Source organism: Anomalospiza imberbis, chromosome 6, assembly GCF_031753505.1.
Source record: "Anomalospiza imberbis isolate Cuckoo-Finch-1a 21T00152 chromosome 6, ASM3175350v1, whole genome shotgun sequence".
Lineage (NCBI taxonomy): Eukaryota > Metazoa > Chordata > Aves > Passeriformes > Viduidae > Anomalospiza > Anomalospiza imberbis.
The window spans coordinates 38150560-38168859 of record NC_089686.1 but is presented as its reverse complement, the minus strand read 5'-3'; the positions used below and the strand labels follow the sequence as shown (position 1 = coordinate 38168859).

The window sequence follows — 18300 nt, the reverse complement described above, 5'->3', positions numbered from 1 at the left end:
AATGTAGACAAGGAGCATCAAAAAGGAAATTTGCATCTATGAGACAACTCCTGATAATGTGTTATCAGGTGATACAAGACTTTGGTCTATAAATTAGCCTTGAAAAATACCCAGTTGTTTCTGGCAGTCAGGAAAACTAATTAAACCATGGGATAAATATCTTGATTTGAGTTTGTTTTTTTTTTGTTGTTGTTTGTTTGTTTTGTTTTGTTTTGTTTTTTTCTTTCCCATGGAATGAATATGCAAAACTGTATGGCAGAACTTCAAAGGGTCCTCCCATCCCTGCTTGCTGCACACCTGGAGTGACCCAGCTGCAGGCTCTCCACAGCAATCTGGTCTTGTTCTCTTGCTTTTATTGCCTAATAACTTCTGCTCTCTCCTCTTTTGTGTCATTTTGTGATGTGTACCAGAAGAAATATGCTCCTGCGACTTCTTCTGTCTCTCTTTTGAGCCTGATCTTGAATACACACAGAGGTTGCTTGGAACTGTACTGCAGGGCCTCTGGTTAATGATATAACAAACTAATGAGGACTTCTGAACTTCATCCTCTGATCAGCCAAAGAAAAAAGGGCCCTTTTTATCTGCACCTCATTATTTTTCAACATGGAAATGATAAATGCAGATAAATTGTGGAAGTCACAGAAATGTGGACTGTTTTAGAAAGTTGAGGAGCAAACTATTAGTAGGGTAAAATTAAAATACTTGTAGCAAAGCTTTACATAATATCAGCTAAAATTTTCCTAGCAAAGTACTCCTTAAACACAAAGGACCAGCCCATATATCTCTCTGGAAAGGCACTTGCCATCTTGATTTGCTGTGAACCACATAGGTTCCTCAAAATATTGTCTTTGTAGAAAATATCAAAAGTTTTCTTGCTTGTTTCTCAAAGATCTCATACAGTAAATCTTTACGATTTTCTACAGCTCCTCAGTATTTGTGCAGGGACTGAAGCTGGGAGAAGAAAACAGGATCTGCCTGCCTATAGTGATGTTCATGTGGCTTTAGCATGAATATTCTAATTCTTTGCCTTACTCTTACAGTGTGAGTTTTCTAGGATTCAGCCTGCTTTTCTAGTCTTGGACATGGACATTAAAGAAAGGAGGGCTTCCCAGAAGCTGGGAAGCCAAAATTCTGTGACCTGGTGGTTTTATGTATTTGCAGACTCCAGAAAGACACACAATTTCTGTCAGCAATGATGATACTGCAAGATACCATGTTGAAAAAACTATTTCTGTCGACAATCAGATTCATCTTGGACTCCAACAGATTTTGAGTGCTCCTGGCCAGAAATGCTTGGGTGGGAGCTGTGCACAGAGGGGACAGGCAGGTAGATGGGCTCTGCAGAGCAGGGTGTCTCCTGGCAGCAAGCTGAGGAGTTACTATTACAGGTAGTCGGTGTGGATGGATCAAAGAGTTCCTTGAGATGGAGTTTGGCTGTAAACAGACCGCAGCCGGATATCCTGTCCCTTGGTCAGCAGTGAGGGGACCTGCAGCAGCTCATGGCTACTTCTTAGAATTAAAGATGACTCACTTAAAGGTTACTGATTTTCTTTCCTATTGCTCCACTTCCTCTGTTTTCTAAAGATAAATAAGAAATGAGAGCCTGGAAATTCTCTTGAGAGGTCCTGCAGCTTGTTTGTTTTGTGAAAATACTTCTTGTTATCTAATTTTGTTACGCTTGTTAACTACAGCAGCAGCTTTCCCATAAAACTTGACCCAAGTAAACTAACCACAATTTTGAGAACTGAGCTGCAGAGCAGAGAAGTTCATCTTGGAAATTTGAAGATGAAGTACTTTCTTCTGCCAACTCATTTAGCATTTCTCTGTAGCTTTGCACTAAGTAAACCCGTCCAGGTGTGTCCCTTCTCGGAGATGTTGAGAATTTACATTGCTGCTGCTGAGTTGCTCTATCTTAAAATTAATTAGAAACTCTTACTGCTGTGAATCTACTTGATAGAAGTATTCTGTTATGGAAATGAGCATGTACTAAAATATATGTACTATTTTTTTTCCAGATAGCTACAAGAAAGAATGACTTAGGTGAGTTTGATTGTAATTATTATATAAATAATTACAGGTTTTGGTGGAGCTGCATCTGCATATTTCAATGTCACGATCTGGTATATTTTTCTCTTTGAAAATGTTTTGGGGTTTTTTTCCCACCATCAGTGGAAGGCAATTCACAGAACTCAAATGTGTTTTAAAGTCACATTCATTGTGATTTTTTATGCTGTTGTGATAAAGAAATTATGAAGAATTATTGAACAATTGCTACATGAAATGTTCTTTTCCATACGTAGCCCTAGCAAATCAGAGTATTTTTCACTTTGTTTTCTATCTTATGTGATATATGGTACTTTCCTGTCTGCTATACCCAAGACTTCTGTAATTTTCTTTTGCCTAATAACAGATAGCTTTTGTGTGTGAGAAATGTATTCCCAGTATTTTAGAGTCAGAACTGAGAAGCATGTCCAATGTCTTATGTCAAATTCACAGTTAACTTGATCATTAATAGCTTGCATACATTCAATATGCATGATAAATATAGTAATTTATTTTGTATTATTAATCCTATTTTTACAGAGGTCAGTTATGATTTTTCTTTAATTCCACAAGCTCTAATGAAGAGAACAATGACTTATAACAATTAGCAGACCCCTCCAAAAGCTCCCAAAGATTCTTAAGCTAAAGTTTATTTAGTCACAACTTTGATTACAGCTGCACTATGACATTTATATTAATACTAAACTTTTCTACCCAGGAAGCAAGGCAAACCTAACCAATCTTAGCATACTAATCTTTCCTCACATTATTAGGAAATGAATTTTAGTGAAAGAAATTTCCAAAGATGCAAAATCTTGGTTAGTGTACCTCATCTCCCTTTCTGGACATGTATTTGCCCTCCCAGTGCCTTGTATGTTCTTTACTTTTTGCACCTGCCAGGTAGTGAAATATCTGTGTATGAAGGAGACATCCTGTTGAGAAGAGGGCGACGCAGTGCAATTAACTGTGAGAGCTGTTTATGGCCCAAGTCACAAGATGGACTGGTCAAGGTTCCAGTTGACATCTCTTCTGATTTCTGTGAGTGCATGCAAATGGATGCTCTAAAGTTAGCCTTGATTTTCCAGTCCCTAACTCCCTGTTACTTTATGTTTCCATGGCATGCACCAAAAGCAGCCTTTGCACAAGTGAGAATTTTTTGACATGTCTCTTTCTCTATCCTGTTAGCCCCATTGAAGTTTGGCTAAGAGTCCAAACAGATCACACTATAATATGTGGTTGCTTGAGCCAATAGTCAGGTAATTAATTGTAATTTCAAATATTAGCTTGATTCTGTTACAATGTACTTTGATATTTAGCAAGTACATTAGAAGAGGCATAATTTGTTCTCATTATGAATGCATTTTTGTCAAAATTACCACAAGGAACGTGTTTTTAATGCTATAATTTTCTTTTAAATCTCTCATAGAAATATTCTTACGCTAGAACCCCTGTAGAGGCAAAAATGGAGCAAAAATCCTTGGAGATACTTTTCCTTTGTTGATTCCCTCTAGTCAGTCAATAGCTCTGTCCTGTGCAAAAAGCTGCAGGAGTGAATTCCATATAGACCCTTCTTCAAAGATCTTCCTTTGAGAGAAAATGGCATGGAAGTAAAATACAGCCTGAGCCTGATTCCCGTTCCTCAGGGAAAGGAACTGAGGAAAGCTCAATCTCTTGGGCTGCTTCTCTGCCCATGTGCCTCCAGAACTGCAGTATATACTTTTGTGGATAGGTGAGGGTTATTCCCTCTATCTGCCTCTCTCCAAAGTTTAAATATTAGGAAATTGAGTCAGTTGTAGATGATTCATAACTGAGGAAGCCAAATTAGGCCAAAATGTAGATAAACACTCTGATCTTTATTTGGTACCTGAATAGAAACACTGTGATCTTCAGAGCCTTGGCTGTCTCAAGTGATTCCAAGGGGGCTGTGGCATGCATTTGCTCTTTCTGAAAAACAAAATAGGGTTTTTGTGCTTAGCTACAATCAGCTGGCTCATTTGGGATACTTTAATCCAACTATTTGTATCTGAAACTGCCTCATTTTGCCGTTCTGCCTAATGGAAGGAACAATGCCAATCTTTTGCTTTCCATCAGCTGTCTCCTAAATAATATGCGCATGGGATAGCTGTGATTGCTATACTTCCCCATAAAACTCCAATCAGTTTGAAGATCTCTGAATGTTTGGTGCCCTTTTTTTACTATACTTATATGATAAAGAGCTAATGAGTGCTGTGAATTTTTTAAGGAATGCACCCCTTCTATGCACCTTGGTTTTTGATTAACCACGAAAGATTTCTCCTGCCCCTCTTCTCTTTCTAGCAATAACAGAGAGGTCTTGGATTGCTGATGCTTTGCAAGAGATCTCCACGCTGACCTGTGTGCAATTTGTAAATCACACTACAGAAACAGACTATGTTTATGTTGAACGAGGGCAGAGGTAAGCTCTTTGTCTCCTGAGAGTGGCAGCACTTAAAAAGTCTTTTTGATTTTTTTTTTCTGGTTTCGGATTTAAGTAATTGTTTTGGGTTTTTTTTCCACGCTAGCAGTAAAGATTTAGAGAGAAAGTGCAAATTCTCATTTTTCTTTAGAGGTACTGGTAGTTACATCAGCTAATAGGCTGCAGGAATAAATGTGTGTGTGGATTTAAAGATAATGGGGTGTAATTCAAAATAAGAAATTTTCTTTAATTGCTGTAAAAATTTAAATAATTCTTTCAGGTTTTGCTTAACACTTTATACTGCTTCACCTTAGTTTTATATAGCAAATTTACTGGTTTAAAATTTGCCATCCTCATCACAAAGGCTTTATTTCCCTCCTACCGTGTCATTTGGCAGCTTTCAGAAGTGTAGATATCTCATGCCAGTGACTATTTGCATGTCCCCTGCTGTGGCTGTATATCTAGAGAACCTTGGTGATGTAATCAATACATCTATATATTTGTATTTGCTAAATGTGATCCTTTTGGTTATTGATTGCTTATTCTTAGCTGCTGGTCTTACTTTGGAAAGATTGGAGGACGTCAAGCAGTTGGTCTGGTGAAAAATGGTTGCATGGATAAAGGAGCAATTCAGCATGAAATGAACCACGCACTGGGTTTCATCCATGAACAGGCACGGAGTGATCGGGACAGGTTTGTCAAGATTATGTGGGAACACATAGTGGCAGGTATGTCCACTAAATCTTAAGAGAAAATATATACTTACAGTTAAAGGAGAACCTTTCTCCTGTGAACAACAATGCAAATAAGAACCATGATTAATGCTGGCTGAATTGCACCAGCAGCAGCACATTCAGTGTGATGGAATTTCTTGTTCAGTGTTTGTATTAAGGGAATTTCTGTGGTTTCACCTATGGCACTGTGAAAGATGCAGCCTGAAAGTAGCTCTATATTCTTATTTTGATTGCCATCTTGAGCCCAGACCCCAAAATACCAGGATCATGAGGATTACAAAATGTTGCTGCAATGACTTGGCCAAGAGGCGAGACTACGGGACCCTTAACTGAGGGGGGTGACGTGTGACATTCAAGATCATGTTGGGGAATCACACAACGCTTCTATCCCAGGAAAGTCATGGAAATAGTGGAAGGCAGACAGTAGGCGTCTTGGCAGTGAGTGAAATGCACATCTCCAAAAATGTATATGAACAAGGGACTCAATGTGGAGGCATTGGAAACACACACAACCATTAGCATTTCCAAAATTCTGGGACCTGGCTTGATGTGAGAGGAAAGACTGCAATTATTTCCTCCTCGTGGACAGGATCATATACACATGAAAAGAAGGAGCCATGGGAAGCAATCAGGAGTGGTAATTCTGTAGAGGAAAAACAAGAGGATACTCTTTATGGAAAGGAATACAGAATGAATCATTTGGGCACGTACCCATGATCTGTGTGCTGGGAATATGGGCTCATCATATACAAGAGCTTCAGGCTCTGGGAAGGAAAGGGTAGAGAGAATGGCAAGAGATCCAAGGGAAAGGGAGAAAGTGGTACATAGAAGGAAAATACCAGAAGAAAGTATGTCGGGTGTTGCTTGTCTGACAGCTATTTAGAGAGCTGAGTAATCCATAACAGTTGTAAAAATACAATAATCTATTTTGTTCATTATAGAAAATAGTAGTAAATGAGGCCAGACAACTGAATACCAAATTCTATTAAGTCTCTTCAACAAATAAGATACTCAACCACACAATATCATGCACAGCTAAAAATATATCCATCTTTTTCTCCAGATGGAACTTGATTGTTTTTATTGCAAATTCCTAACACACTGCTCTCCAAACTTTCTTCAGCTATTCCCATGATATCCTAAGTAAATTCCATTTGTGCTGTTCTTTATTGAGGTTTCAGCTCCAGTGTTGAGGTGTAATTTTGCTGTGAGTTGTTTGCCATTGTACGACAAGGGTGTGCCATGTTTGAAATGTCAGCAGAGGATGTTATAGGAAAGAGAAGTTGAAAACCTGAAGTTATATACACTAAACACATGTAGTCTTACAGTAGTTTTGCAAAGGGGACTCCACAGGTTCAGATGTCATAATTCCTGAAGGATACAGATGTAACTAAGCTCTGATTCAGGCACAGTATCATGAAATGATGAATGAGGGCGAAGAGGTAAAGAAGACAAGGCTATGCCAAAGGAGATGAGGTGTATCATCAGTGTTTTGAGTGTTCACCATGGGTGGAGAATGAGTTGATTGGTGTGGCAAGGGAGTTGGAATGCAGAGTGTGCAGCTCAAGCACTGTAGGGGAAAATTGCAAAGAGAAGCAGGGAAAAGGAAATGGAGAAAGAGTTATGTTCATAAGGACTGTAATGTTACAACTTGCTGCTGTTAACACTGCTGATGGCAGAGATCCTGCTGACTTTGGTGATGCAGAACTAGACCTCAAGACCTTTTCCAGCATCTCAGCTCTCTCACACAAGCTGTTTTCCTCCTGCTAGGACTCTCATATTGTGAATGTTTTCTGGGTTTTATTTTTATCCAGCAATTTACCTTGGAAGCCATCCTACTTCTTTGTTTTGACAAAGTGCAGCCTGATTGGTTGCTGTCCACTTAGCTACTTGAAATTCAGCTTGTTTTTTTTATATTTTTGGGGAAAAAAATATTCAGAGTCTTCAGCCATAGTTTCCTTTTCAGTTCTTCTGAGTCATTGCACTTACATTTGGGCAGAGGTAGATTTTTTTTTTTTCCTTTTTTGAGAGTGAAAAAGATGGGGTAAGTCTCCAAACATGTGCAGGTCTAGACAGCCAGATCTCTTTGGCATGTGATGAGGTAGGTAGTAGTTTGCTGGCAGCACCTCAGTCCAGCTAGGATGCTGTCACTTTATCTAGCAAATTAATTCAGCAAAGCACTTCTGTGCCAAACAGTAGCCATATGCTTCAGTGTTTCACCATGTTTGAACTGTGTTCTCTTTTCATCACCTCAAAAAAAGCTGCACACTTGCTGATAATTCTTTCTGAAGTTAGTATAGTAGATAAGGAATGAAATTAAAACAGAGTCAGGAAGGCCAATTCTGTTGAGAAACAGTTTAAGCCTTAACTGTGTTTTACACCTATGAAAAGTTCCAAATTCATGTTTATCCCCAGATTTTCTATTAGTTGGGATTTCAAATCTTCTTTTTGCATCTCTTAGCCCTCAGCCCAGGACCAGTGCTGAAGGACATTACTGGCTGAGATTTGCTTTGGTTGGAAGCCTGCCAGTTGAGTTGTGTAGATCTCAAGGATGTCCAACTCCTAACTCTTATCCAGATGGTCTGTGGTTTACAAACCACATCTGTAGTTATAATAATGAAGGTACAGAACTGGAAAGGAGTGCTCAATGGCTAGGGCTTTAGTCTTAATGCCAGGCTGGCTGCATTCAACTCCCTGCTCTGACAGCGCTTGTTTGCCTGTCTCACCATGGAGAAGAGACGCAGCATGTAATTCATACGCATGATCTCCAGTCAGTGAGAAAAACAAGTGCCTTCTTCACATGAAACTCACTCCAACTGTGTCTCTCTTTCTTTCCCTCTCCTCTGACTATCCTAGAAGCCTTGAGGAATAGCTTCAGTGCTTAACTTGAAGAAATAAAGCTAGGTGACAAGAAATCCAGTCTCTGTCCCTGGGCCCCAGCCCTGTATCAGTGTAACACCTTATCTCATATTGGCTTTTTAAGGCTGATGAATAGTGATGAGATGCTCAGCAGCTGTTCTGACAGAATTTGTTTTTCTGCTTCATGTGAATCATATCACTTCGCTCTAGCCACTGCTGATGGGTCTGATCAGAGACAAAGCCAGAACGTGTCTGGTAGCATGGGCTCTGGGACAAGTAGCAGGGAAAATATGTTCCTTTCTTTTGTGGCATTAGGGCTCAGCATAACATCACCCATGCATAGCTCCTAATTTTTCATCTAGGTGGTCAGCCAGATTTCCCTCTCAAGGTATGGATGCAGCTTTGGAGACATAGGTTGGATGCTTATAGTACTCAAGATAATGGCACTGAAATGTATTTGGAGACACACCAATGAAGATGGAGAGAGGAATACTTTTGCTTGAAGAGTAGAATGTACTCGTTGATTATATCAAAACTTATTTGATTGACTTTATATTCTGAAACCTACTAGACTGTAAAAATGGGTTCTCATGGATTTCAAAAATTGCTGGTGATTTTGATAGATCCAAGATCTCATTAGGACACATATTAGTATCCTATGTTACTCTCTGGATTCTGACAGCAGGCAGTGTACTATTAGAGCAGTAATAATTGTTCTGACTGAAATGCTGCTTTTCCACCTTACAGGAGAACAAGGGAACTTTGGAAAAATGAATTCCAAAAACCTGGGCCTTCCCTATGACTACTCTTCAGTCATGCACTATGGCGCGTAAGTTGTTTGCAGATATATCCTTTCAAAGGAGCAAACAGCTTCCAGATCTTCTGCTAGGAAGAAGATCTAGGAAGAAGTTGCTCTGTGCAGGGAGTGACTTTTGCTGTTCATTTGAGTGCATGGACATAATTAAGGGTGAGCATACTTCCTTTGTCAGCAGGATTCCTGGAAAACAAGAGTTGATATGGATAGCAATGAAACATAGGACAACATCTTTTTTCCAATATACTCCTGCCTCTTGCTAAAGGCCTTTGACAGGGCTGTGGCCCAAAGTCTAATTCTACTGAACCACTGACCTAAACCAGTTCTGAAGTTTAAATTATTTCATAAACGTAGTAACAGCTGATCATAAACAACAAAATTCAAGTGTTGAGGCAAGAAAGATGAACTTTTTTATATTATTGAGATGTTGTACGCTGCCTTCTGTTAACCTGGGAACACTGTCTAAGGCTGCATTTTAGTCCATAATGTACAAGCTTGTATCATGTACCTTCTCCTTTATTTCCACAAGCATGTAACAATTTCTGAACAAAGCCATTAAATAAAACTAGACTAGCAGAAGGCAGGAAATTGCAGATAGCAAATAGGCAATTAGTAACTGAGACAGAACTATTTCTGCTCCTCTGCCTCAGGAACCAAGAAGGTGGGATTTGCTGGACATTAGTGGCCTTTTCACTCAGGACAGAGCAGCTTTTTCTGCTTGCTTGCTTTCACCTGCTGAACACCAAATATCTGCCATGCTGGTCGTCTTCAGGGAAGGGTACTGGGTCTCTGAGAAGTTTCTTGTCCATTTCCATTAAAATTCTGTTGACATGGTACATGAGAAATGATAATGCAGTTAGAGAACCTCCTGTCTATGAAAAGCAATGTAGAAATGTGATTTCCTTATTTCTACAGGTATGATTTCTCCAGCACACCAGGAAAACCAACTATTGTACCAGTTCCTGACCCATCTATACCTATTGGACAGAGAGAAGGGCTGAGTAACTTGGATGTAGCTAAAATCAACAAGCTCTACAAGTGCAGTAAGTGCTGTAGATAGTAAACATATGAATACAGCTGATGTCTGTAGGCACTGACAGACATCCCCCAAAGGAATGCAGCCCACAGCCCCTTCACTACATCTCTTTCACCCTACAACAGGAAACAGAACTGTCCCTGTGCCAAACTGCTGCCTCCTTGGGAAGGACAATTTACTTCCAATAATTCACTCTCATTTTGAGTTATCCTCACCTAATCCCTGCTCTTTGAGATAAGCAAAATCCATCAGAGAACTCATGGTTGCTACGTCTGTCAAATTCTCATTTCAGGAAAGCTCTGAAGGTAGCAAAGCATGTAAGCTCTCCTCAGCCATGAGTATAGCTTAGAGTCATATGCATCAGTAGTGCCAGCAGATTTGTGATTTCTCTTAATTACAAAATATCTGCAGGGCTGTAAGCATGGGTGCCATTCAGCCTGATCAGAAGCCCTTGGAGTAGAAAACCATAGGAATTTTGTATAGATACCTACTTTCTCGCCACATCCATTTCTCAACTCATCCCTGTGTTATCTTAAAGTCTAGAAATACCTAACATTCCTCTGCAAACAGGAACTCTTCAGCCAAGATGCACAAAACAGGTATAACGTCATGCTCCTACACTCCACGGGTTTTGCTTTAACTCCCAGGACAAAGGCTAATTGATTTATATGGTATTTGACTTTTCTGAGATGTTATTGAATTAGTTTCCACCAAAGCAGCAAGAAGCATTAACAAGACCTAAATATTAGTGTACTAAATTCTACTCTTGTATTAGAACTTAGTTAAATAATTAGAATTTAGAAGGAATCAGCATTCCTTCAGTTGTTAGGTACAGAAATCATTGCTGAGAGTGGTTCTTCCAAATTCACAACTGCAGATGAGACAACTTTACAATTTATGTGTCTCAAAGATAGTGATAACAAATATTTAGTGATATTTATTCTCAACAGTGGGGCTGGGAATGAATCACACTTCAATACCATTACTGTGCAATTTCATAATTAGATCTGTATGTTTCGGAAGAAAAGCACTAAATTTTAAAAAGAGAGAAAAACTTTGGACTAAAAAAACACAAAAAGTCTGGTTGTCTCAGGAAAAGTAGGAAGCAAGAGAAAAATGTCAGAAATTCTTATAAGCAGATGTCATATATTCATATTTTGTAATTTGGGGAGTTGCATAAAATGCAAAAAATGAAGATGTGGAAAAACAAAAGATAGATGAGATCAGACTTTGTATAGCAGTCACTAGGTCTGTAGGTTGACTTCAGTGCTCTCTGTTACCTTTTTTCCTCAGTGACTACCTCTCTTTGCTTTGACAAAATCTTGTTTTCAAACATGATTTTTCCACACACTTATGAATACACACAGTTGCTAATAGAAATTTATGTACTGCTGTCATTGAAAGTACTTCTGTGGTTGAAGTTAAGGGAGTTCATGAAAGATCCAGGCCTTTTTTAGTAAACTAATATATGTGAACAAAGCCCTATTGTCTTTAAAAAAAACATTAGTAGCTGAAGTAGGCAAGTACTTTAACTACCTTTATATAACTTCCAGGTTTTCAATAATTTTTACACCAGGAACAGCAATACAGTTGTAAGCATTATAATTAATTTATACAAGCTTGACTACTGCAAATGGTTGGAGAGACTTGTCAGGCGTTATGGGAATATTTTTGTGCAGTTTTCATTCTTTTCAACGCTGTTTGGTTCTTCCCTTCAGATTGCTGTAGCTCTGTGTTGCCTAAACCCAAAGGCTCGTTCTCCTCTGTCAATTACCCATCCCCATACCCGAACAATAACAACTGTCTGTGGTTGATCCGCATCCGTCGAAGCAAGGTAATTTTTATTAGGAAGAGAAAGGTTTCCAGGCTACACAGCATTATTCCATTACCATGAGTAACCCCTGGGAGCCAGTTCATGGATCAAGACATTTATTTTGTTACGCAGCAAATGAAAGTCTCAACAATTTTCATAAGAACTATTAGAGGGATTATTTCACTAAATTTTTATCCAGTTCAGACAGGATAGCTTTTCAAAGACAAGCAGTAGTGAAACATCAGTCTCTGGGATCTCAGTAATAGGACAGCTAGATGAAATTCTGTGCTCTTTTTATATAGAAAGTAAGGTTTCTGTAATACATGGATAGTAAAATGAATATGAAGGTTTGAGACTTTCCCTGTGTATAACATTAGACCCAACTTTTGCTTTTTTGTTTCTCCAGATTTTCCTGCAGTTTGAGGCTTTTGATCTCCAACGCTCCTCAGACTGTTCTTCTGACTATATAAAAATTTACAACGGGAACAGCAAGAGCTCCCCTGTCTTGCTGGACAAGTACTGTGGGAAGGGTCCACTGCCCTCCTTAGTGGCATCTGGATCCACAATGCTGGTAGAGTTTGCAAGCGATGAGAGCATTACAGCCACAGGATTCAGAGCCTCCTACAACAGGGGTATGAACACTCCTTTACAAAGCTTGGAGAAGATCATTAGTAGTATTTGTACAGAAAAACTGAAAACTTTTATTATACACTACAGAGTAGGTCTTTTCGTTGTCATTCTTCACACTTTCACAGCAACTGGAAATGCAGAAGGCAAGGCAATGATGTGTCTAAAGGTTCACAGGAGACAGAAAATGGGATGTCACATGGGTGTCATGTTAGTTATCCCAAGATCTCACTCACATTCTTCTGAGAGCCTCTGTTAGGCTTCTTCATATCTCCAGAACAATGTCTTTAAATAAAAACAATGCAATGACTTAAATTAATAGGAGCAGTACAGCCAAAGAACACAAAGACTGCAGAACCAACAAGAGACCTCAACCAATGAGATGCAAAGCCAGTATCTGGGCAAGACATTATTCAAGGTTTTGTGGGATTTTGTGCAGCAGCAGAGGTACTGACATTGGGTACCTTACACCTTCTGAATTAAAAGCTTTTGTTATTTACACAAAACACTGCACTTCCTGTAATCATGTGAGAGGTGTCTTTTTTGCAAACACACAAATGCATTCTGGACTGCCAGACCAAATTCTGTTGTGCTGTGTCATGCTTTCACCAAGAAGGCAGTAGCCCAAAGTTGCCTTATTTCAACTGAAAATCCAAGTTTCTTTAGAGCATAAATCAAAGTCATCAAAGTGCCATCCGAATGCTACACTAATATGGTAACAATTGATTGGAAAGTCAGATACAGCTTTAGATGCAGATGTTCCCTGTCCTCCAAAGACTATTTATCAGATATTTATCAGACATTTCTAGTTCCTTCACTACAGCTGCTGATACAAATACTAAGTGAAGAAAAAAAGTACTTTTGCAGTAGATTTTCATGGAGCACATTTTTTCTTGGTTTAAAGAAATAATAGAACAGGGTATAAGCAAGCTCATTTCTACCGACAAAACACTCCTGTTAACATATCTGGTTTTCTCCTTTACTCCTCAGTGAATTGTGGAGCCACTTTCAGAGATTCAAAGGGAGTCATCACCTCTCCAAACTACCCCAATAAATACCCCAAAAACCGAGCATGTTTCTGGGTCATCACTTCTCCAGTAGGATACAAGGTAAGGCACAGATGAATTCATTTGTGGGTTTCATCACTGTTCTTTGGTGAAACCTCTATTTCCCTTGAAGAATAAGAGCTGTTATGTCACGTTTTAAGCAGATATTCTCAGAGTAAAAATTAATTTTAAGAATTTATGCTGGATCTTGGTATTTGAGGTGCTCAGCAAGGGAAAACTTTTACACGTGCAAGTGAACTCATGAATCTAGCCTGTACTTCAAGGCTTTGTTCAAAATAATCCCTAGGTAAGAGCTCCCACTAGAAAATTGAAACATCACCCAGGTGCTGTGTTTTTATATTTCTCTAGAGGAAAGAATGTGAAGCATGGAAGATCAATCTTGTCCCTTGCTTCTCCTTCCAATCCAAATACTGATGAATTAAGCAAATAATTTGCTACTAATTTGCATTGCCATATGGAATCAGGATGTGGTGCACACACAGAATAAAAAATGGTGCCTGCACACAATGAGTTTAGAGTATTTGTTGTTGTTAAAAAATGGGTAAGAGAAAAGGCTGCAACCTGGAAACAAAGTGCTTTGGTTGTGTTTTCTCCAGATATCTCTCAAAATGTTATCCTTTGAGCTGGAATATAGTGACAGATGCATCTATGACTACTTGCTCATACATGATGGAAGCCGCCCTATGTCACCTGCAGCTGGCCCTTATTGTGGGACAGAGAAGGTTGCAGACTTTACTTCCACTGGGAACTTTGTGCTGGTTGAATTCCACAGTGACTTAGTGTGGGAGTGTCCTGGATTTGTGATGAGTTATACATTTGCTAGGTAAGTATAATACAGACGGGGTTTGAAAAACAGAATGAGAGTAAGAGTCCGGCTAGCCACAGGTAAAAGCGAAGATGCCACCAATTACAGAAAAAAATATATAGCCTGATACCTGTAACAAACACAAAGCTTGACCTCTTAGTCTAATATCTACAGTGGTGTAATTTCTATGGTGAATCAAGGACAGAAATGTTCCTGCCCACGGGATGCTTCTGTCTGAGACTGTATGTTTTTTGTTGTAGTATTCTCATTGCTGGTGTTGCATGGCCAAACACAATAGCAGAGTTGAAACTATGTAAGCAGATTTTCAAGAACTTCTAGTGGTAGAAACTGTGCCCATAAAAAATTCAGAACATGTCTGTGTAGCAACTTCAACCTGTATTCTGGCAAATGCTATTACCCAACCTAAATGTGCATTCCAGCATGCATACAGAAAAATTTTCAGACACATTTATTTACACTTTGAAGCCAAGATCACTTACACAGTTCATATAGGCACCAGAGCTTAGCCTGGAAATCACCACTTGACACAGAACAAGTGGTGTCATAGAATATGACATACAGTACCTCACCTTAAAGATTTGCACTACTCCTATGTGAGATGAACCAGGTCAGGGAACAGATTTAACTAAAGAAACTGAAGTTAAGAGTGGCAGAAACAAGCAGCGAGGGAGAAGGAATGGAATGAAGCACCTGCTGTTGTCACTTTGCTGTGGCCTGAGTCAGGTCCATAAGGTGTTTCCAAAATAGTTTTTAAAAATGTATTGAGGCCTGAAGACCAAATGCAAAGACCACTGAATGTTCTCTTTGGAGAGGATTTTAGGTGTGAAGTACCTTGTCTGTAGAGAGAAATCCTCCTCCTCTAAAGAGATGGCTGGAGTGGAGAAAGAAATCACCACTGTAAACACCTAACACTTTGCCTTGATGTATTCAGAATTAAATGCTAATGCCAAACTGGGAGATGCAAAAACATAATGAATAATAAAAGATTTGCTGAAATTATGTCTTCGTGAAGAAGAGCATGTAGAAATTGCCAATTTGCTTTCCTGGTGCAACCAAAACCATTTTTAATTATGATGACTTTGTAGCAGTGGGGGGGGGGGGGGGGTTTAAGACCTGTAATGTTTTTCTTTTTAAGCACTGGTTAATTTTCACCCACAGAAGAATGATAATTGATAAGTTGTGGACATCGGGGTTTAGAGCTTTCTTGCATCATGGTGGGAAAGTGCAAGCACAGCAGGCAACAAATATTTGTATTTCATACAAGCTCCAATCTTCTGGCTATAAAAAGCATTCCTTCATTTAATTTGGCTCACAATTTAGATTGGCATATTTTTAGAGAATGTAACCATTTCATCAGCATGTCAGAAAATTAAACTCTACTTCTATTTTTAAGCTCAGCTTCAGACTGTAAAAATGCTAATTCTTCTCCTTGAATCTGAGGACATTGATGGAGGTGCAAAAGTAACGACCCCATGACAAACCTTCATTATACAAAGTTGAACAGGTCCCTGTTTTAAACAGACAGTGCTGAACGCTTTGTAACTTGAGTATTATTTTAGATTCCCTTCCCTTGGTCTGATGTGGAGCTCTACAGACGTGCAATGTTTTAGATGTTTACCCACACTTGGTAAAAGAGCAACAGCATATTCCAAAAGCAATATATCACATACAGGAATACTGGCCTTGCAATTTGTCCCTGGAGATATGGTTTTAAGTAGAACATTGCCCATGTATAAATACACTCATATTCTAACTATATGAAGGAAGAGTAACCAGCTAGTAGACACAATGGACAGTATAGTCAAAAGTTTAGGATTCAAATACCACAACAGGAGGATTTTCAGAAGTTCTAATATTAAAGTTCAGCACTCAACACACTATTGAAATCCAAAATGTAAGGATTTAACCATAAAACACAGAGGTATCTAGCAGTGAGGAATATATGCATTCCAACAGATGTACATAACTCATGACACAAACAGGTATTACCTTAATTGCATATAAAACCAGATGTTTTTAAAGAGAGACCCACTTCCACAGGCCTCTGTGTATGGAAGAAGTAAGAGTGTTTGTGCCCACGTATTCATTTTTTACCTGCTTTGAGACTGTCCTGGTTCCTGCCTGGGAGGCAAATCAGAGCCTTTGAGTGCTATGCTTTTGTAGTCTGTAAGAACCAGAACAGAGATCTGTCAATTATTGCTGCAGGAGAAAAACAGCCTGGATTAAAGCATTACAGAAGCACACAAAAATGTACTACTCATAGGTCTATTTTTGTGTTTAATTTAAAATACATTTCCCTTCCATAAACAAATAACTGTGGTTGAGATGACACTTGCTTGCATGACTACAACCCCGGTTATTGAATCATAGAATAGTTTGGGTTGAAAGGGACACATAAAGGTCACCTAGTCCAAAACCCTGCAATAAGCAGCCATCTTCAACTAGACCAAGTTGTTCAGAGCCCCATCCAACCTGATTTTCAATGTTCCAGAGGTGGGGAATCCACCACCTCTCTGGGCAACCTGTTGCAGTGTCTCACCACCCACACATAAAAACTTTTTTCCTTATAGCTAGTCTAAATCAGCCCTACTTTAGTTCAAAACCATTGTCCCTTGTCCTATCACAACAGGCCCTGCTAGAATTCTTGTTCCCATCTCATATAAGCCCCCTATAAGTATGAAAGGCTGCAATAAGGTCACCCCAGACCCCTCTCATCTCTTGACTCTACTCAACCCGACTCCCTCAGCATGTCCTCATAGGAGAGGTGCTCCAGCTTCTTAATCATCTTTGTGGCCCTCTTATGGATGTGCTCCAACATCCAGAAGACAAGGTCCTTGTCTTTTCTGTGCTGAGGACTCCAGACCCGGATGCAGCACTCCAGGTGGGAGCAGCCCAGAGCAGAGTAGCTGTAACTATGTAGGACAGAGAATGTACAACTTGCTGTGCAAAACAGAGTTTGGCAAGAAGACACACAATCCAAAACCCATTTAATCTCTCCTGCACTTCAAATAGAACTTGAAAACCTTATAGGCTAAGTCGTCACATAGGATTTTATAATCGAGTTCGCTTTACCATGGGAAACATCCGCGGTCAAAAACCAGAAATTAAAGGAAAGCTGCTGGGGCTTTGCTGCCGAACGGCCTTCGGCTCAGGAGCCGGGGACCGGCGGGGGCCGGGCCCCCTCTGGCGGACACGGGCAGGGAGCGGCAGCGGGAAGCGCTGCTTCTGCAGACGGCGGAGACTGACGGCTCGTCCCGCGCCGGCCGCGCCTGCGGCTGCAAGCGGCGCCGCAGCCGAGGCGGTTCCCGGCAGGGAGGCTCCGTCTCCCTAGCGGGTACCCCCGCGCTCCTCTGCTGGCGCTGCTCCAGGGATGGGAAGGATCCCTTGGGCTGCTGCTCGTGTTTTCTCTTCAAGAGCTGCGCTCCAAATTCCGCCTGTCAATCGGTAGGTTGCACTGTAACATCACGATTGAAGTCTCCTGTTCCTGTTTTCCCATTGAGCAGCTCACTAGCAAAGACAATGTAGCCTTTTATTTGAGTTTATATTTGTCTCGAGTCTCTGCTTTATGTCTACAATACCTGGAATGTTCAGGTGGTCTCTAACACAATTGCTGGACAGGTACGAAGTTTAGCTTCCGCTTGTCTTTCTAATGGTTTTTACCATTAAAAAATCTAACCAAACAAAAACCCCAACAAGCAAACAAATGCCAAAATTGAAAGATTGAGAGAACCCTCTATTTTTTTTTCCCTTTAAATTTAGCTTTATTCTGATATTAATGAGTTTTACTTCCTTGAATAAATCAGTCAGTTTCCTAATGTAATTGTGTAGATCTTTACAAGGTGGGGTTATATATTAAACTGGAAAGAACGCACAATGTACCTGCAAACCCACGCGGTTAACAGGATGACTCATTTGCACTCCGTGACTCTTTCTGCAAACACTGCAGGACATTTAACTCCTGAGGGCAGGCAGATCAACACAGGCAGAAGGATGGGCTGGGGATAACTGGAATTTTGCTGTTCAGCTGATTCTTGCTATTCTGAGCCA

At 39.9% G+C, this 18300-nt stretch overlaps 1 protein-coding gene across 1 annotated transcript; it reads left to right on the top strand.

Moving 5' to 3' along the window:
• The first annotated feature begins 1609 nt into the window (after nucleotides 1-1609).
• Nucleotides 1610-14972, top strand: LOC137475807 (embryonic protein UVS.2-like). The gene is made up of 11 exons (XM_068193495.1): nucleotides 1610-1854; nucleotides 2016-2040; nucleotides 2944-3081; nucleotides 4360-4477; nucleotides 5027-5205; nucleotides 8818-8899; nucleotides 9800-9927; nucleotides 11639-11754; nucleotides 12140-12365; nucleotides 13351-13469; nucleotides 14024-14972. The coding sequence occupies exons 1-11, from the start codon at nucleotides 1786-1788 to the stop codon at nucleotides 14252-14254; spliced, it is 1431 nt and encodes a 476-aa protein (XP_068049596.1). The 5' UTR covers nucleotides 1610-1785; the 3' UTR covers nucleotides 14255-14972.
• The last annotated feature ends 3328 nt before the right edge of the window (nucleotides 14973-18300 follow it).